At 38.5% G+C, this 21,797-nt stretch overlaps 1 protein-coding gene across 1 annotated transcript in view; it reads right to left on the reverse strand.

The window, feature by feature from the left end:
- Positions 1 to 21,797, reverse strand: part of POLR3B (RNA polymerase III subunit B) — a 75,542-nt gene that overhangs the window by 12,210 nt on the left and 41,535 nt on the right. Inside the window, exons 20-26 of the mRNA XM_069002948.1 lie at positions 18,446 to 18,655; positions 16,417 to 16,575; positions 14,862 to 14,979; positions 14,273 to 14,415; positions 4,380 to 4,483; positions 3,319 to 3,485; positions 921 to 1,034 (exon numbers count right to left, since the gene is read on the reverse strand). Coding sequence (XP_068859049.1) covers positions 921 to 1,034; positions 3,319 to 3,485; positions 4,380 to 4,483; positions 14,273 to 14,415; positions 14,862 to 14,979; positions 16,417 to 16,575; positions 18,446 to 18,655 — 1,015 coding nt within the window. The remainder of the gene's footprint in view (positions 1 to 920; positions 1,035 to 3,318; positions 3,486 to 4,379; positions 4,484 to 14,272; positions 14,416 to 14,861; positions 14,980 to 16,416; positions 16,576 to 18,445; positions 18,656 to 21,797) is intronic.

Raw genomic sequence — 21,797 nt, forward strand, 5'->3', positions numbered from 1 at the left:
CATGGCAAGAGGCATAAAAATAAACTGAAAATTAAAAAATATGAATCACGTTTGTTATAGGGAAGAGTAAGGGTGGGATAGACATGACTGTGCTTGCATCTTAAAAGCAGTACAAAGATTTCTATGGTCAGAATCAGTAGAAATTTTGACTGGTCACAAAGAAGAGTACCACCATGCAGGAGGTGAGGTATAAGGGTGTACATAATAACCCAGAAAGACTGTCAAAGCACATTTGGAATAATCTTTGCTAGAATATTCAAGATTAGCTGGAATTTAATTTTCTGTCAAGTTTTAGTAAATAATCCTATTGTGACAGAGAGAGGTGAACTAAATGACCACTTAGAAGCATCCCCAAAGCAAAGCCTGTGGCACTAAACTCTTTTTTGTGAGCAAGGAACATCAGAAACTTAGAACGTAAGTGCAAGAAGACATAGACCTTGGCTTTAAGGAGAAAAAGTAAGTAGCACCAGTAAAAACAGGAGGCTTCAATTTCCCCAAAGGGTTTATCAAAAGTATGTTGAAATAGTAGACCATACTTAAAAATTTCTCCTTCTACTCATAAGTGATTTTGTAAAAGCACAAATGTTAAAATACCACCTAAAATACCTACGATATGAGCAATTTGACAGGAAGGGCCCACAGTGTGTACTGTGAATCAGCAGATGGTGTTTTTACCAGCTGCTAGCAGAAGCTTGAGAAGCAAACTCAAGTTTTGGATCACATAGAGCACACCTGGGCCTTTAGAACAACCTCCTGCCACAGTCTACTGGGAGAATTTTTTGTCCGCAACAGTGTAATAACAGTTCTTAGCATTTTGTGCCAAGTATCACAAGGTAAACAAACTTTGTTCTATAGCCATCAGTCAGCCGGGTGTACTTCTGGATGTACACAAGAATTTTGTGCTTAGCCTGTAACAATACCTGGTGAGCACTGCTCTGGGTCCTCGAGCTCTTGCATGCATTTTATCCAACACCATGTGCTTCAGTTTCTGGTAATACACAGGACCAAAATAAATATATGCTTCCAAAGGTTCTCTGAAAGAATAAAAACCAAACAAAACCAATATCCACAGTTAGCACACATTTACCTTAAGAGAGGCAAGAGTGTCATGTACAGGAGAAATATTAAACCATTTGGAAATCATGAGTCCTAGAAAAATGTGTTTGGACCTTCTGGGCAATCATTCTGAAATCCCTTCCAGGGAAATCTTCTGAACACAGGGGCAGTACAGTGCCAGCACCACATGCTGCTGTCTCCACTGCAGCAAGGAACACGCTCCTGAACTCTGGTCTTACGTTGTGCAGACATGCTGCTACAGCTGCAGGTACCTGTTTCAGCTGTCCCATGGTAAGTCCCTCCTCCGTCTGTATCCATACAGGAGTGTTTCAACAGTGTCATCAGTAGCCAGGAAGGACTGTAAATGTGTCAGACCCTGAAGAGTGACTTAGGCTATTTCTGTTTACATTCCTTCACAAAGGGAAGCATATATGTAAACAAATACATCCAGCATAAAGGCTCAAACCATTCTTTTTGTAGGAGCACTTTAAGAAATTTGCATTTGCAGGAATCGCTTAGCACTGGCACACTATGAGCCTGACAGTGTTCTCATCCACTAATTCTCCCTGCACAGCACTCTGAGGCACAGCCCAAAACCCAGATGGGTGAAAGCCCTCCTTGAGTGGCTGTACATCAGCACAGCTGCCCCGGCAGCACTGCTCAGCAGCTGCATCCAGGGGACAAAGATCACCGCCCTGGCTGGCACTGGGGGCTCAGATGAGCTGGGTTAAGGGCTCTTGAGAACTGTATTTAGGCACTTTCATCAGCTTGAGAACATCTGTAAGCAATACAGAGGGTGTTACTCCATTCTGTGAGCTGGAGTAATGGCTAAAGATTTCTGTGTTTAAAACACCCCCAACTGTAAGAAGAGTGTAAGTGCCTAAAGATCAGAAAGCAACAATGAAAAGCACTCAGTCATTTCCCAGCTACCACCTTCACCCAGCTACCACCTTCAGCACTAAGAATGTCCAAATTTAATGCAGACAGACAGACAGACTCAGCATGGCCACTGATTTGTTAGAGAAAAAAAAAAAAGGTATGTGCAATGTAAAAACAAGCAGGAGACAACAGCATTGCACTTCCCTTTCAGAGTCATTACTGACATTATGCAGTGTTATTCCAAAAGTTGACCATTGAAGAAAATAATAAAACTTCATTAAACATTTGAAATCTGAAAACTTTCACATTGTTATGAAATCTGCCTTCAAATTTCATAACAAACAGATTAAGCCTGTGTAATTTGCTTGGAAAAAAGTATCAGTGTCCTTAAGCAAAGTCTCTAAATAGGGCACTACAAAGTTGAAGTTGGGGGATTTTTAGAGCTAGATGATTTTATTCTCCCTAGGGATCATGATTAGTCAGATTTTTTAAAAGCTATCATGATATACCAACAGGAAGTGTTTCGAGCACCAGGATATATATGTTGACATACAATTTATGGAATATGGAGTGAATAAGGAAAATAAAATCGTATCTACGAAACAAAAAGAGAAGCAACATATGGAATAAGTTGGTAGGAAAGGCAATTAAAATAAAAAGTATATAAAAAAAACTTGCAAAAGAGATCTAAACTTGCTCCTTGAGAAGAAGGGGACTGGAAGGATAATAAAAATAGCAGGAAGGTAGGATTAAGATACATTTTGGAAGGGCAGGCATGTGAAGCCATATGGCCTTTTCCTGTTCCTAAACTATCTTAAGTTCTTTGAACTCTGTGTCTCAGAAGCCAGTCTGATAAACACAGCAGGAAGTTTGCAGATTAGAGTATTATGCCAGACTGAAACATTGTGTAATCAAAAGAAAAAAAAAGAAAAAAGGAAAAAAGAGCACACAAAGAATATTGCCAAGGAACAGACGCTTGCCTCCAAATCCATATTTACAGTACTATTAAAGTCAACATGAACATGCTTATCTGATTCCAAGCATATGTAAGACTTTCTGCTGACAGAAACCTGAAATTTCTTACTATCTCTCAGAAAGAAAGTCTTGATTTTAGCTTTTTTGCCAGGCAGTAAAACTTGGGAAATTTTCATATGTACCACAAGGGCCATTCCCATTACAGCCACACGTACACTAGCGTGGAACCACAAAATGCTTCTAAGAAAAATGCACAGTACTCTTCAGCCCCTTTTCTCAGTCTCACAGAGCAGTTTGCATACAAGAGAAAGTTCTCGAGCTCTGAGACATGAGAAGATTCTTCAGATGTGTCTCAACAGGATTTCCCCACTTTCCTGAAACACCTTAATCTAAACAGCAGATTCTTACCCAGTGATCCCAGATGTTACGTAGTCCTTCCCTAGGTAGTTATAACCATGGCGAATAAGATCTTCACACACATCCTTAACTTTACTGCCGCCAAAAGCTGTTCCATAGTGAAATCTGCCATCAAGCACCCCAGCCTTTCCAGCCAGGAGTTCAATCAACTTTCCTACCTGTGAAAGAAAAGCAGAGTTATGTTGCTTCTCAGCCTGGTCATTAGGACAGGCACATTTCTGGATTGGGCACAGCACAAGTTAGTCAGGCAAAGTGACCCAGATGGCAGCCTGGGCTATTGCATGCAACAGGAGGAGTGGAAGAAGCCCAAGAACTGGGAATATTCCTGTGTAAAGGGGGAAAACTGGACTCATCACATGGTCTGGGAACATCTTTAAGGTCCCAAGTCAGGCAGTTCCACTTCTTCCAGTTATCTGAAAAATGGGCAGGATCCAGCGTGGCCATCTGCTGTAGGAAACAGCCTTGGAGACTGACTCGCTGCAGTGCAGCAGGGGGAACAGAAGGGAAGATGCTAACAAAGGAAGAAAGGTCAGAGGCTCTATAAAGGAAGCACTGAGGTCCCACACAAAGGCCAGGTATTCAGTGTGACCCTGAAGCACAGGTGCAAAACTTGCCTCAGTTTCAGGGAGGCGTGTATAATTTAAGAAGTTTTATAGGTCTGGACCTATAACTGAAGCTCCTCTACAACCTTCACCTCACGGTCTGCCCCAGCCAGACTAGTGGGCACAGGCAATAGGGAAGGAAGAGGAAGAGCAAGAAATTTACAAACAGAAGGGGTGTAAGTGAAGTATTCAGTTGCATTCCTCTTAGCTTGACACAGAACAAAATGAGAACGATGCACAAAGAGCCTGCAACCCTACTCCTTTTACAGTAGGATGTTTCAAAACAGTGAAACAGAGGGCTGACTCCTCATAGCAGAACAAATGTATGGCATGATGACTGGGGAATATTCTCAGTGAAATCACGCTTCAAGCTTTTTTGTCTCTAGTGGCTGATCCCCTTCTCTTTCCGTCTTGGGGGACGTGTCTCTTGAATCGAGCAGCACCACTCACCGTCATACGCGATGGGAAGCCATGAGGGTTCATTATGATATCTGGGCAGATCCCTGTATCACAGAATGGCATGTCCTCCTGAGGAACAATCAGTCCACACACCCCTGCAGAAGAGAAAACATTTCAATTCACAAAACAGCAAACCACCAGCAGGGCTGACGCTCATCACCAGATTTTCTTCAGTGTTTTCCTCCTCCTCTCTTTCTCATGGATCACTTTTTACCCGGATTCATTATCATGACCAGTACTCCCAAACTGCAGAGTAGAGGAGAGCCCTTGTGACAGGACTGACAAAATTAGCATACCCTTGCATAATGCTCCCAGTGATTTGTGAGTGAGCAAATTAGGGAAGAAAGCTTTGGGTCCTATTTTCAGAAGCAACTAGAAACTTCTATCCAGTCAAACTGGAATATCTCAAGGGGGACCTAGTTTTTAAAGCTGATGCTATAATTTCCTGAAAGAAAATAATTAAGAAATTTGGCCTCTTAGGTTACATCTTTGGACATACAAAATTATTATTGATTTGAAATTTATTTATCATATGTATCCCTGCTAAATACTGTCAATAAAAACATATCAAATGGGACGTTGACAGGGACTGAGAAGAGGTAAGTAGCGGAAAATGAATAAAAAAACAACAAAGATTTTTTTCTGGTAACATCTGTTTGCTGAGCAAAGGCTGCTATCGATGAATTACCAAGTACAATCCACTCCACAGACTGATTTTACTTTGTCAGTCCATGAACACAAACTGTCCCTTTAAAAGTTTTGGAGGCTTTTTTCAGTCTCTATCAGTATTGGATATAAAACAAAGAAAATCCTCCAAACTCTAAAACTATTGCAGAAAGAATAAATAGGAACACGAAAACTCATTTAAAATGGTCTATCGTGCATCTCAAAACTTTCCTTCCAACCCTTACAACTTTCTATAGTAAATTCTGCAGATCAACATACTGCAGCCATAAATGATCAAGGGATCTAACATTCAAATTCAGGTGCTAAAATGCAGCTGCTTAAGCCCATACTCCTTTGAACCAAAGCTACTGTTTCAGCTGGACAATTTCTTCCAGAAGCCCTTAGAGCTGAAAAAGTCTGCAAGCTATTTGAGATCAGCCTGCTGCAACTGTGCCAGAGCACGCTTTGGGAACAGTCTTGGAGTGGAGGGGGCTCCTGGAAGACTGAGGGTACTGGTTACATCCCTAAAAAGGCATCCCCTGACCAGCCAGTTCACAGGGGGATATTGGCGTCTGCTCAGGAGGGAGCTCCTCTTCCACTGTCCAAGCAAGACAGGGATAGGTGTATGGGACAGTAGTTAATAGAATGAGAATGGTAAGTATGGGGGAAGGGAGCAGAAAAAAAACCGTCTGGGGCAAGGGTGTGTGTGCTGTTGTATTTAGTTTTTAAACCTATTGAAACTAATTTTCATTGTTCTACTGTGATAAATCAATAACATCCTTCCAGCCCTCCCTGCCAAGCAGGAATCATTTGCTGAAAATAAAAAAAACCCAACTCAAACCAACCCACTATCTCTTCCTTGCACAGCTTTTTTTGTCCTGAAATTTTATACATAAATACTCCCTTATATGTGTATTATTGTGCATGCATTCTGCCTTATTTGCATTTACTTCTAAGAAAGCATTATGTTGCATCTGGACTTCACGGCACCTGTAAGCCAAAAATTAAATCTTAGCTAACTTAAAATTACTTTAGGCTCTGAAAACCTTTTATATGCCAAGCTGGTTCCCATAGCAGACAGCCACTGTGTTGTTTGTTTTGTGTGAAAGTGAATGATAAAAGATCCATGAAATCGACACAGAAAGGCAGAACACCAGAAAGAACTGAGGGCTCTCCATCATAGCGGCTTCTACCCTCCGCTGACTTGTGTAACAATAGGACCTACACACCCAACTGCAGATCTAACACAGCTGTGCATTTCATTAGATGAAGAGCACTAGTGACACAAGTAAATAATTAACTTATTCTGGTCCGCTGACTGTGGTTATGAGACCAGTCATAGCTGACAGATTTTAATACAAGTTAACACAAAGACAGCATAATGAGCTTAGAAGTTAAAAACAAAATATTTAGACAGAATCCAGCAATGTGAAGCTCACTAGGCCATTTATAAAGTTTCTATTTTACAGAGAGGGAAAAAAAAAGGGAAAAAAGAAAAAAAGGGAAAGCTATAAAGGCTCAGTTCTAAGCTTCTACATTTTACAAAGTTGCTGAGCCTGTAGCAGATCTATAGCATGTCTGTGTGTATTTAGAGGACAGGGAGAAACTTCTTCGTACCCTATGTTTTAAGAAAGTTCATTCAACCGTTAAAAAAGCTGAAAGACACCTTTCCTATATACAGTGCTACTTCTAAAAGCAAGTAACTGCAGTTTATTTCAAAATGTAAACCTGCTTTTATTTTGCAATTGCTTACTTTCAGAAGCTCTTTAGGAGACCAATGCTTGCAGGTCTACACTTTAAGCTCCTGAATTTGCTACTCTTTTTTTTGCAGTAGAGCAGTACCAGGCAAGCAAACAGCTGCAAAAAAGTGATCAAGTGAATTAATCCATGTAAGTGGAATTATCACTTGCAACTGGCTAATAAAACAGTAAAGGAGTGGAGGCTGGATTTAAAACAGCCTCAAGTTCTAAACCCTGCTCAAGTACAAGCTGCATTTCACAACTGAGCTGCTCAACTACTCCCCGTACAATATTCATAAATAAGGCACACTTGAACTAGGAGACTGTTTTGCTCTGTGGCTCTTACTAGAGGTTAGTATTTCTTAATTGTTACTGATTTAGACATCACATGAAAATTGATCCCCAGCATTCATAAGAGGACATACAAAATAATTTGGTTTCATTCATTTCCCTCCCTCTAGCAATTTTTATATGCTGCATCTGAAATCAAGCAATACAACTTGAGACTAAATTCTATACTGCAGTGGGCCTGAATGGCTCTCACCTATACATTCTGATGTCTCATCTGGGACCAGAATCAAGTGTTAACAACCAGAAAAGGCTGCAGCCAAAACAAAAAACAAAATGTGTTTTTTAATGTGGATTAACAAGAGAGTTATGTGCTTGAGCAAGAAAGCATCTAGCAACTTGCTACATCTCATTTCCTTTCAATTGAACAACAAATTAAATTTAAGAAAAAAACCTTTTGTGTATAAATTTTGTAATGTCACCTTAGAGGGAAAATCAGTGAAAATGCTAAGAAATTCTTTTATGATATGAAAAAGAAGAAAAAAAAAAGTGGATTAATAAGCATGGCAGCTTAATGCAAGGGTAACAGTTTAAATTAGAATAACCTTAAATCAGACATTCACAGTGGTTTTACATACAAGTATAAAACAGCCATAGGCAGTGTTTTTCAATGCTATTGTATGGCACCCAATAAATGACAGCCCCCTGACTACGCATGATGGCCCCCAGCCCCACACACGCTATCAGCATCAATGCTGACAGCATCTCAAACCCATGTACCTCCACAAGGCACTGACAGCATAAAGAGCCCCTCGCCCCTGTACTTTTGTCTGAGTTTCTTTCCCTAATCAGGAGAAACTCAGGTTTCCAGAGTTGGTACCTTTCGTGTGGTTGCTTTTACAGTTTGCTGACAAACACGAGCGCAGCCAGACTTGTAAAACCTCGGTTCGGCGCGGAGGGGGAAGGGGGGCGGCCGGGAGGGGGCAGGGACAGAACACAACAGTATGGGAAAGTTTTTCACCAGGCCACGATAAGGTGCCTTCTATACACACACATGCCAAATGAAAAAAAAAAAATCATCAAATAAGTCAAAACAACCTAATATAGAAAACTAATTACTACCAGCAGGAGGGACATTAGAAGCAAAGGAGACGACGTGAATAGAAGCAGCAGCAATACCAGTTTCTATCAGCAAGATAAAAAGAAGCGCATTACTAAACGTGCTTGTTTACTTATTCTAATGATATGGTGGTAAAAGAGCTAAAACTGACTTGAAAGGCATCTATTTTAGCTTTGCCAGTTTGCCAGAATTTGGAAATACTCTTGAGAAATAAGACTACGTCACATAATTAAGCAAAGTTGTAGCTGTAACGCAGCGCTGTATGTTACGGATAAGTGACAGATTTGCAAAAATTAGTAAGGCTGAACAAAAAATGTACAGCTGCTTCAAAACTCTCTAATTACATACTGTGTTGGCTAACTAAGCATAAAAGAAGTCTAGAAGAAAAAAAAAGTGCTGCATCACATAAGCTTTGTTCAGTATTGAATCATTCACTGATCTATCATATCACTTGCTACATCCCGTTTGACATAAGAGGTAAAGAACAGAATTAAAATTAACAGATAAATAATGCATAAGTAAACTTGATTAGTTTTCTTATTAAAAACATCACTCTAAATGAGAGGAGGTGCTAGAAGACAATACAGTTTGTACACTGCTTTCCCATGAGCTGCTGAATGGTCTGATGTGATAAATTTGCATAGTCTGAAGCACACAAAGAGCTGATTAATTGAAACCCTTACAATGCTTCTGGAAGCAGCTATTGTAAAACAATAACCATAGGAACTTTACAAAATACACATGGCTGAATGAGTCAAGAGCTTAATAAAATGTGTTTTCAGGATACACTATTTGGAAACAGAATTAGAGATTTTTATTCTGTGCCATAAAATGCTAAATCACCCTAATTTCAGAGGTTCAGTTGAGGATTTACTGAAAAGGTCAGAAGGTTACCTGTTTGCTGCTTGAGATAAAAAATGCAGTTATTTTCTTCTTAAGACAGCAAGCTAAGCAGCAGTTTTGTTAAAAATAAATAGAACAAACAGTATGGGAAGTTTTAATGGCATTCTGACATTTTCTCAAATTCAACTTCTGAAGATAAAAATATGGCAAGAAATCCCTACCTTCCATGATGCCTAATAACTACTAATCATCCCACATTCCTGCAGTCGATTAAGAGCAAATTCCTTCTAATGCCACTTCAACCATTTAATTGCTATAAAACCACTGATGCTCTATTAGAGATAAAGTACTAAGTCTGACTTATAACATGGGGGGAAATGACACAAGTAGCCATTTAAAACTAACATTTCATTTTAAATGTTCTGCTTATCTGTACTGTACAAATGCCCATTAAAAGGAAAAAGATAAATTCATCTCTGCTATGAAATTAGGCAAGCAGATGGAGGATGATCAAGCTAGTAAAAATTTCAGAAAGTAAGCAAAGTCAGACTTGCTTTGGTAGACAAGTGGTATTGTCATGAAGTTTATGTAGTTGATAATGCTGTGAATGGATTTTGTTTTGACACTAAAGAACATGGTTCATTTAGGAAAACAAAGACCATCTTTCATGAATTTAAACTTGCTTCCTTGTCTTTAGAGTTGTTTAAGTGCAGATACTTCAGAAAGGTTTAATCCTTTATCTTAGATCTTCAGCTATTAAAAAGCTTCTGTTTGCCAGTTCAAACAATCTCTTGCTTAAATACAGTTTTTCCACTCCTCAGGAATACTGTTCAGTATTGCTGCTTAGTTCTGTGATCTACAGGACCTTTGTTGGAGGTGTTAATCCTTTTTCACATGAGAGACTGAGAAATGTTCTTTCAGAGAAGTGTTATATTGCTTTTTTTCACATCAAAGGAGCCCAACTTTTTCCTCATTGTGACTTGTAGCAAAGCAAGAGGAAATCTGGAAATATAATAATTTACTTTGTATGGAACTCAGATGAAGCTTCTTTAGCTTAACAATCCTTTTGCCTTCTGTGCTTTGAAAAGTGACTTTGCTTGAGGAATACAAGATTAAAACAACAAAATAATTAACCAAAAAAGTTTCTTTATCCTTCTGGAAAATATATGATGCAACACAGTGAAAACAGAGTCCTGCAGTTCAGGACAACTACCAGAGGGGATTTATCTGTGAGACACTAGAAGCTTACTGACTTTACAGGCTATAGAGACAGTCCCAGACCCAAAGATCTTATTGCAACATCCAGTTTGAAGATGAACATTAAAATAAAGCAAAATATTTGCATTTCAGAAGACAACATGGTGGCCTCATTTGCTTGGGTTTTTTTCCTTCTCCCCATATACTTCTTTCTTGAGAGGCACTGAAGGACAGGCAACCTTTTCCAGGCATCTTGGAAGGAGTGTACTTAAACCACGGACGCACGTGAAAAGAGGGTGTGGTGGACAGGCCAGAAGTGGTGACCCTTGCCAATACCATGTTGACATGTGAGAGGACACAAAGAAGGCAGCAAACACAGAGGCAGTGACATAGATCTGTATTATTACACAGGCCTACAAAATCTACCTACATATTTAACGAAAGGCTTTTCTGTAACAAAAGGCTAAAGCTGGTTTGTGAGATTTAATCTGTTGTATCCCAGACACCTTCTAATTCCCTTACTCTGCTTCCTTCTGCTCCAGTGACAAAGCACAGCTTTGAAATACATATCAATTTGGAATACAGGAAAAAGCCCATCAAAAAGTTTGAGACATGGTTTGTGCAATCTCTTATTTTGCACATATTTCATTATTTAGAACCCACTACTACTACGATTCCCTGAAATCAAATCTCATCTTCATGCATTCCTTCTAGAAAATAAAAATATTTCACAAAAAAGACGGCAATGCAGATAGACATATGCTTTTCCTCCTTCTCACTGAACCAAGGTACTTGCTAGTTTAAGCTCATTACATGTTTAAGTGGCCCTATGACAGGCTTAAAGATAACAGTCACAAATTAAACTTGAAGTGGTAATCACCTGCATTCAGACCAAGACGAGAGAATAAATTCAGAGCTAATTAAAAATTCTCTCAATAGAAGAAGTTAAACTGTTAGTATTATAATTTCTGTTTCATGATTGTCTATATTCTTCTGATATGACTGATCCTTCCCCCAGTTTGATGTCAGAGGATGGTACTAGATGCAGTGTTAAAAAGCTCTCAAAGGAGATTCTCCCTTTCCTTTTCATGCCTTTTCTCCAGTTCTGCTATTGTCAGCATTGGCTTCCTCATTGTACAGTTAAGCTGCAAAACAGTGAACTCCACTGTTCTTGTCAGTATTTTTTTCTTAGTATCTACCAAAAGTTATCTTCTTCTTTCTCCTGTTTAGTGTTACATCTTTTTCTATAATGCACTACAAGCCAGTGAACTGAGAGGTTTATTGCCAGGAAGGCTAGTAAATGAGTCCTAGTAAAATGTAATAATTTGGAATATGATCACTCCTCTGATCACAAGGGATTACTACAGATTGATGTACAGGACAGCTACAGGCACATGCCTGCAAACTCTGTAACAATGTAACTCTGTTGCAATGTTCCTGCTCGTATCTCCAAAACCAAGCTGAAAGCGACATTCTAAATAATTGATGGGTTTGGCTTATTATTACTATAGGTCCCAAGCACAGACACTGGGTGATCAGCCACTGTTAACCTGATGAAATGCCAGGCATAATTATAGGTGCCCTTAAAGTTTCCTACAGCATTTAGGATATTGCTTTTCATCACCCTGGGATTTCCACAGGTAGTTGCTTGCTCTGGTCTGTTAGATGTCTTATGTTCCTTTTGTCATATGGAAGGCCCTTAGCACCCTAAAGCCATACTGCAGCCTACCTGACACAATTCTGCTTCCTTCTGTCATTCTTCCACTCATGGGTTCTACATTTGTGGAGCACTCTTTTTATTAATTTTTGGAGGGATATGAAAATCAGTTCTATTTACATTCTGTTCAACTATGTCAAATAGGTGCATTTTAATAGTTTAAACTAGGAGAAAAACCTAACCTGCTTAAATTTTTCATGCAAATCCCTACAAATATTTATCATGATTAACCAAGAGGCTTCTTTAATGTAATTCATACTTTAAAAAAAAATTCCTATAAGAAAATTTGTCCTGCACAGTACTGATTGTACTGTTATATAATAACTTGCTGCTAAAATGCTAAAATGCATACCACTTGTAAGGAGAAGAGTCCAATTAGACAAAGCTACATCAAGAAATAGGTGTTGCTCTAACAGTGCTCACAGGCTTTTAAGCACTGCACAACTTCACCGTCTATGAGACTAAGTAAGTATTTGAAAGAGAATCTATACAAAATTTTCCTGGAGGAGGATCTTCCTTAAGAAAAGGAAAGAATGGGGCAGTTGAACCATTCCAATTGCTCGACTCTTTCTGTTTGCCTCTAAAGCTAATAATCCCTCCTCTCACTTACCAAAACTATTCTATAAGGCTGTAGGGCAAGAACTTGACTCAATTTTATAAGGAAAGTCAAGTATGCATGGCTGCATCTTTACTTTTTTAAAACCTTCAACAGTACTGGTTTCCAAATCACCTGGGGACTCCGTGGGAACAGCTTCGTATTTTTAGATTAAAAACCATCTTGAATATAAAATCAAAATATTTCAATCAAAATATTTCAATGCTTATCAGAAGAGTTTCTCTTCCTTAATAACAACAGAAACAAAGGAAGCATTCCCTGAAAATACAGAGCTTCAAAAACCAGTTCTGTGGGTCTGTGGAAAGACACTGTGGAATTACAAGTGGGGAGAGAGCTGGAAGTACTGACAAAGTATTAGCAAGTATTAGGTACTCTTAACAGATAACACACAAACTTGAAGCAACATCTAGTAACAGCTGTCACTGCGATCAACTACTGCCTTTTGCACCCATTTTACCTCTTCTGATTGACAGGTTTGCTGTAGGTAGATGTCCTGACCACCTAACCTGGACGCTACAGAAATGTGGATTACTGTGGTTAGCTCTGTATCTCATGACACGGATGCAGCCTTTCACTTCAGTTACACCTGGCTAGGAGTTACTAAGACAGGATCACAAGGGGTGTACAGGCTGCAGTAGAAAGGATTTGGTAATATCAACCTCTTTGCCTCTCCATCACATCTGACAAGAGACCAAGGAATGTTCTCAAGCCAAAAAAAGACCTAAAAATTTAAGAAGATTACGATGCTCAGGTAATAGCATGGCACATACACTAAGGCAGAAGGTCATGCTGCAAGTACTACCAATCTCCATTTTCCAAGAGTACAGAATGATGAGAACGTGTCAAAACCTGTCCCACACTGACACCAATAGGAACAAAACATGCTTTTAAGTTGGTTACAGTCAAACTGTTTTCAGTCACTTCTTTCTTAACACTCTTCCAACTCTTTTGAGATTCAGAGGATGATCTGAGACTCATATTTTTTTACATTCAGGTCAAAGGGAGTTCACTGCTTTTTTTCAGCAGATATGGAAGAAGGTTTTCATTTTCCTAGTAACATTAGAACTTGAGAACTGCATGCCACCAACAGCTTCCTAGTAGGTACTATTTTCAGGTTTTGGTTTGAAGATCCAGAGGTGCTCCAGATCATGTCCCAGGGGTATTTTTAAAAAACATTCTCCCTTTCTTTCTGCTCTCTGCTGGTGCACTCCTAGTTGTGTTCCTGATTTGCTTCCCTTTTACACCATGGTCCTGAGCTATCTACCTGCAGTCTTGGCTTTAGAGCAGAATGTCTGTACCGACCTGCAAACATTTCAGTTTCATCTCTCATCTTTTCTGTCCATTCAGAATCTCTCCAGTCTCTCCCTTGATAACCCACTGACAAATCTATCACCTAAACCCAAATTCTCACTTAGGAAAAAAGCCCAACCAAACCTCAAAACCTGTTCTTGTTTAAAATGGGCAATTCCTGTATTTTCCAGATTCATAGATCAACCAAGAGTTGTTTTTGCCAATACTTCTCTGTTTCAGTAACACCATTGCTAAATTAGGTGAACTTAATCAAAAAAAGGGATATGGGCTTCTATCACTGTATTCGTAAAAGATCTGAACCAATCAATGGAAACATACATGATGATATTATGTATGTATAGTAGGCATATACAACATGAATTTATTTTTATTAAATGTGTCCTTTACCTTTCTGCCCATGACGACTGCTAAATTTATCTCCAATTTCTGGACGTCTGGTTTGCCTCAGCAACATTTTGATCAAGAAAGCATCTTCTGCATTTGATGAAATCATTACTTTTTCAATGTAAGAATCAGTGGCGCCTTTGTAGCTAGTAAAAGAAGCCAGAACATTAGTTTTACTTCTATGAACCAAACACAAGTTACAGACAACTATCTGTATTATACTAACTTGGTAGGCTCCTGACCAAACTGTAATCTTTATGGAACTTATATATGGGGAGAAAAGATTATATATATATATATAAGTTTCAGAGTACAGCATATTTCTGGAAAAGAAAAGTTTTAAGAGCTACAATAGGAACTAAGGGAGAATTAAGCTGAACTTGTAAAGAACACGGTATGTTTTTTTTCACATGGGCTCTCCTTGACAGCAAAAACTTTCTCATATATTGCAAATTTCTTGATCTTCCATTAAACAAACAAAAGCCAAATATAGTTATAGTTGAAGAAGGGAGTTTTCTAGAATTGAATATTTTCTCAAACACCTCTCTCCTTCATGTAATTTGCCCAGCTCTAAAGTTATATTGCAACATACGTTACTGGTACGTCTTTGTACTGTGGCTGCTGAGGCACACTGCTTCCTTCCAGAGGTGTCTGGGTCACAGTTGGCATAGATTTGTTCACAAGGACTTGCTTATTTTCTACTTTTTCACCTACAGAGAACAAGAAGAAAAAGCACCATTAAAATGTGTCTGTGTTAGAAATATATTTCAAGCTTTAAAAAAAAAAAAGTAAGATGGAAGACAAACTGGAAGGAATATGCCCAAGAAGTATGCTCTGTTATTTTATTAAATATTGAATGGTAAGAGAATCACTAAACCAGCTTTCTTTGATAAACCAAATCCAAACAGCTAGTATGCTGGGTGCACTATGAGAACAGCTATTCACCATACCCTGGGTCAAAAGACTGCACAAAAACATCTGAAGTCATCTGCTCTAAGTATGGAGAAAATTAACAGGGAACACTTTAAAGGATAAATTTTAGAAATTCACACCTAAATTTGGGAAAGCCCATCATTCCACAATGAGCTGTGCAAGACTACTCTCAATCTCTCCTTGCATTTACATATTTCTATTGATACTGGTGTCATACACAGCTTTTCCCTGCTCCATTCCCTTATCCTGCCCTTTACATTGAAAACCAGATCAGTAAGATGCCCAATGATACAACTGCACACCAAGTACCTACCTCCCACCTCCTCCACTAAATTACACTGAACTTCAGCCTGTTTCTCTTCTGTCCACATGAACTATCTCAAATAGGTTTTTACCTACATGCTGAGAACAGTCTTAGTCTGGAGTCCAGCCCAGTCCTATCTATCCAATACTTCAGAAGATTCTTGCCTTTTTTCTTAATTAACTTTGAAAGCTCCATTGTGATGTGTTGAAGAGCAAAATTGACCCAATTGTGCTACTATAATGGAATTAAGTTTAGTGCCCTTTAAGACACATTTCTTGCTAGATCTTAGCAGATCTATTAACCCATTTTCTAACTAAAGGATGACAGTATGGGAGAATTCTTTCTCAAATCTATTACCGCTGGAAAGTCATACACCTATCTTTGTATTTCTATTTATTTATTTTCTTATCTCTCTCAAAACATCTTTCTAAAGTGTTAAAACCATAAGGTTTTACTTCCTCAAACAACTGCATTCACTGATATCTTGCTAGGAGATTTTGATACATGAAATCAAAATAATAAGAAATCTATCTCTATCCTTATGAAAACAACAGCACATGACAGACAAACAGGATAAAGCTACAGTACTAAAAGCTTGCCAGTTTGGGAATATAACAATGCAAGTTCTAATGCTTCACTAGATTCACATTATTAAAGATTCACTCTTCTAATTAAGTATAAAGCTACCTTTTTTCATGCATAAACCACCCCCACCCCCCATCAATGACTGGTAACATGCTGCTTTCAGGAACCAACTTTTTTAAATTTTCCATTACAATGGTGTCATCTTCAAGACAAAAAAACTCCCCAAACGCTAACTATAAAACAAGGTGCACAGGAAATACTGACAGAACATTAATTTCCACTTAGACAATGACCATGCCATGAGTGAACATGCAGTCTGACCTACCTGGAGAGCAGATACCATCAGCATCTAAAATCTCGTGGCGCCAGATTGGTTTACGGGTAGCTGCATCCAGCATCGGCCCCATCACTTTATCAAATGTCTGGTTTGTGTAACGCTTCAGTGTACACTTGGCATTCTTGTACACAAGACACCTCCCGAAACCTAAAATGGAACACAAACTCATCTGCCTACGAGTTCAAAGATCCTTTAGAACACATGATCAGAATGAACCAAGAAGTCTGATCCACCTGCTGAGCTACAGAATATGAAATATTTTTCATTAGTTAGATTATTCATTAGCTTGAATATGCATAACGTTGTACATGGGTACCTAGTGGTGCACAATTTAAACATCAGATCGTGTATGCTACTTTTTTTAGACAATGCACTACAGTCTAATCCTGAGCTGTGCTAATCTGCTTCTGTATCTCTGCACATACATGCACACATCATTTCCCTTGAAATCACTGACTCTCTTGAATCGTTTTTGTGGTCTCCAGGAAGATGTAACATGGGAGAGGAGACTGAAACAGGGGGAGAGCAGCACCTTTTCCTTCCACAAGGTCTAAGAAACCTGAACTTTTACTCGTGTTTGTGGCTGGCATAAGATAGTCTACCAGGAGAGTACTGACCAAGTGTTTAGTATAATCATCCCACTACTCTTTTTTCCCTCAGCTGAAAGAATTCTGAATTACCTGTTATTCTAAAATAACAGGCTTTGGGCTTCAGATGAGAAAAGTAGGATCTCTGGAATTTCTCTACAAGTACAGCAACTAACCACGATACTAAAGACTTTAATCACATTTAGAATTACAGAGAGCCAAGAGCAAGGCTTGCTAATAATCCTGCATTATTTTAGTTCATTTGAAAGATGGTTGTGGCCACATACAGTACATCTATATCTTTAGATTATGTCAAGTAATTCCTGACAAGCACCACAGTCCCTGTTAAATGTTACCAGTCTACCAGAAAAGAAAACATTCAGTTTTAAATCATGCCTGTTGTTGTTTTAGAAAAGGAGGCATAAATTAAATGCAGCAGACATTAATGCCAAAGATACATGTCTAGGAATACTATTATTGCTGCCTAGCAACTAGGAGGAAGGGAGTTGGGGAGGGGGGGAATAAAGTGATGGAAGAATCTGATTTTGGCCACCCGAAACTAAAACCAATTTGATCACTGCACTACGCCTGCTCTCAAAGGAATTTATTTAGAAAAGGGAGAGAAGAGAGACTAAGTTTTCAGGCAACTCTCCTCCAGCCCTCAGCAGCATTTACACGAAGTGCTGAAGAAGTGTAGAGAGAGTGAGACAGGCTAGACCTACACAGACATGGGCCTCTGTTAGTTAACCTTCCCTTTGGTACTTATGTACTTTTAGTACATACACTGCACTACAGATTTGGTATTTTAAGGAAGCAGGTTAATTAATTTGGCTCTGCATAAACACTAGATTATTTTGCTTTAGACAATACTATTATTTTCTCTCAGAAAGTAGGCAATACTGCTATTGCGCCCTCAGAACACCAAGCTCCCAAAGATACAAACTGCCTCGGGTTGTATTCCTTTCCTAAATACATTCACAAGTCTAATTTCATCTACTGCTTTTGTTACTGGTGGAAATAATGAGACCTCTCTGTTAGTAATGAACAAAGGTTCAGGCAACCATCTAAAAAGCAAGCCCAACAGAACAGATTAACTCATGCCTTATGCTTTTGGTAAACTAAGTATTTACACTTTTTTATTTGAGGTCAGAAGTTAGCCTTTTTGTCTTATAATATCCAGACTCAGAAGTTTATATGCATGTTGGCAACTTCACCACACTATTGTATGCATGGAGTTACAATCAGAAAACTAATACAGAAAACAAACAAAAGCATTCAAAGCAGTTTGGGAATTCAATTTCTTAACTGCAGATCTAATGCTCGTAACTGCAATAAAAGTTACTAAAGGATAACACAAGGAGAAAACAAGTTTATTAGAATATATATTGGAACACACACTGGAGAAGTGGGAAAGAGTTGATGGATCGTACCTCTGTCCAAAGAGGCCTTATTTAAGACAAGAGCATCTTCAATATCATAGCCACTGTAGCTCATCACAGCGACTGTGGCATTCTGTCCAGCAGGGAGTTTCTCAAAATCAATCAGTTCTATTGTTTTTGTTTTTACCATTGGCTTTTGTGGATAGGCTAGCAGATACATCAGAGTATCTATCCTGTTTCTTTGGTTGTATCCAATAGTACCTGCATGTAAAAGAAAAACAAAAGCAGTGAACATTAGTGACTATTCTAGAAATGTTTTGGCTAAAAAAATCACCAAAAAGCAAATTAATTAAAATCACACAGAAATTCTTCAAGAAAAGAAGGGGAAAAATAATAAAAGAATCCAAACCAAAACAACTTTACATTACTATATTTAAATAAATATATACGTAGTTTCTTAATTTAAGCTTCCAGAAGAATTATTCATTTTCTCTTAAAGAGGAAAAACGTAAACATCAATATAAAAAGTACAACAACAAAAGAAATAAAAGCTGTTTGACTAAATGCAAATAAGATGGGTTTTTTTAATCACAACACTGAATGCTGCAAGTATGAAGTTTCCTTTTATTGTTCTCATAGCCACCAGGTTTGGGTTTTTTTGTGGAGTTCAACTTGTCTTCCAGAGACCTGATCCAAAATTTCATGAGAATCAACAGAAAGACTATTGCTGAGTTCAAGAGAAACTGTGGATCAAGCTCTTCATCTTCAACATCACATTTCCTTCCTTTTTTGGGCAATAATTAGTTCAACAGCAGCCTGTGTTAGAATGTGACAAAGTATTAACAAAGCATACCACTAGCAGCAGCCAAGTCTGATTTATTTTCTGAAATTAGAAGCATCATTGATAGAAAGACTACAGTAGAAGTCCACTCGTAATATATTTGTCTTTTTACATGAAATTAATTTTAAATTTACAGTTCAGAATTCAACCCTTTGTATAGACCTCCCAGCTTGAGACTGAAATTTTTGGCCCTGTCCCATCAGAATGCCAAAGTGTCTCCTGAAATCTGAGGAAAAAATAATTAACACCCAGCAGGGAAACATAAACCGTTGTGTAGCAGAACAAAAGTTAAGGCAATCATATGTTATTGGAGTTTGCTGTACCAGGACTATGCTAGATCTCTAAGCAATTAAGAAACTACAGTCTGAAAAGTTAACATTTTAAAGTTTTAAGTGCTAAATATTCTGCAGTACTTGTGCTTAGGATGTAAGTCTTTCAAAACCCTTCCATTTTCTCCTGCAATTTCAGTCTGGCTGCTTTCTTGGAAAGGTCAAGGCAGCCAGTGTATAAGGAAGACTTCACATAGCCCGGAAGCACATCTGAACACAAATCTGCTCACTAGGGAGGTCAGCTTCACATCTTACATGCATCTACTTGCAATTCCCATTTACATAAAATGTCTAGAAAATCAAACTCTAAAACCATTTCCAAAGACCTATCCTGTCCTTGGCACTAAGCTCTCTCTCCTAAACCACAACAGGTCTACCCTTCCCAAGGATAAGAATGGAGAGAGCTCAACAGCTACTGACTGAAAATGAACTGTTACAGCTGGCCTGGACTTCCCCTGGTTCTAGAAAGTAGATTCAATGACATGGGCACAGCATTTTCAAAAGACAAGAAAAATCTGGCAGAGTTGACAGGCTTTACTTGCCTCTTGCTTTTTAGCAGTTGCTTTTCTGTCTTTTTCTTGGATAATCATCCTTGAAAAGTATTTTTTTGTCTCCAGTAAGACACAAGCTGGTAGGGCCTGGATTCCTCAACACTGAAGGCCTCTGCAGTCCCACCCTGCAAGTCCCACCACGTGAAGGCCCCACTATCTCTGATATTATCTTAGAATTCAATTAAACATTGTTCCCATTCTACTTTTGACTCAAAACCCCTGGTTTTCCTAGTATACAGATAAGAAAATATACTTACAAATTAAAAACTTAAGAGGTTTAGGCCATTTTCCCCCTCTGTATCTAGAATGAGTAATTTGTGTCCTTTCAGGATAGGTTGCAGTGAAGCTCAGCTTAAATGTTTCACAGATAGGTACATTTTCCTGGTGTTGAGAGAACTCTTTCCAAGAGAAAGTCACACCAAACTTCACTTTCAAAACGCTTGCAATTTTGTTTTTCCTCTGAGATGCTGTACCTGCTATGGTTCACTGTTTAGGGATGCTAAGACAGGATGAGGTCTGGAGCACCAGTTTTACCCATCTTTTACACTTTAAGGGTGTCCTTTACACCCCAGTAACAATCTGTGGAAGTCCCCTATACATCAAGGATTTCAGATGACACTTTTACATATTTCAGGTAACACAAATGATTTCTTTACAAATGTTTCACGTATTTCAAAACTGGCATTTTTCTCAGCAGTTCAGACAAGCCTAACAGAACTGCTACTATCTGGGAGCCAGAAGCAACTGACATTACTGAGATTTTGAGCCTCAATAATGAACTGTATTCAGGCTATTCTTCAGGAGGTGAATGCTGCATCAAATGGAAAACATATACATATATATCAATGACAGATGTCCTAGCAGGAAAGACACTGGTTAGAGAGTGATTCTAGAGCATAAATTAAATAAATTAGCCAAAAAGCATGCCATATATCAGCAGTATTATTCCTAATTGCTAGGATTTAATGGTTAGACAAATAATGCTTTCTCTAAACTGGGCTAACAAACCACAGCCTCAAACCACAATCTGCTTATTTAAAATAAAGCAGCAGCTCTCTTCAGAGGACTGGTGTGTTAGGACGAGCCCTCTGTGTGGGCGCTGAAATGAAGGAAGTCACTAGCTTTATTTCTGTTTTCTCTCTGAAAGAACAGAGCCCTTGTTTGCTCCAGCCAAACAACCAAGCAAAAGTAAAGTATAATTAAAGTTCACCATAACAAACCCTGCTCACAATGACTCGCATTTATAATTAGCCCAACAGCAAGAACCAATTTTTTTCATTGGTAATTAGCCCTGGTTAAAGCAAAACACACAAGGTTGACCTGGATACAACAAAGACCATTTTCTTGCTTTTCTCAGTACTTGATACATTGTGAATGCACGTGTGCATTCTTTCCTTTTTTTCCGTTTCCTGACAGGTTTTTTTTTTCTTTTTAAGTATCATTTGAGTATCCTTTAGTGTGAAATAACCACTATAAAAACACTACCTACTGATATTTAGCATAAACAAGGCATTGTTATTCCGATGCTGAAAGTTTTGAGAACTCACCAGAACAAACAGCCAGCTAAAATAAGCATTAATCCAATTCTCTGGTGTATTACTTACAACACTAAACTGTACAATCAAAATTAACAAGGACACAGAAATCAATCTACTTGAGCCAAAAGGGCTATTACTGCACAT

This window comes from Aphelocoma coerulescens, chromosome 1A (assembly GCF_041296385.1).
Source record: "Aphelocoma coerulescens isolate FSJ_1873_10779 chromosome 1A, UR_Acoe_1.0, whole genome shotgun sequence".
Taxonomy (NCBI): domain Eukaryota; kingdom Metazoa; phylum Chordata; class Aves; order Passeriformes; family Corvidae; genus Aphelocoma; species Aphelocoma coerulescens.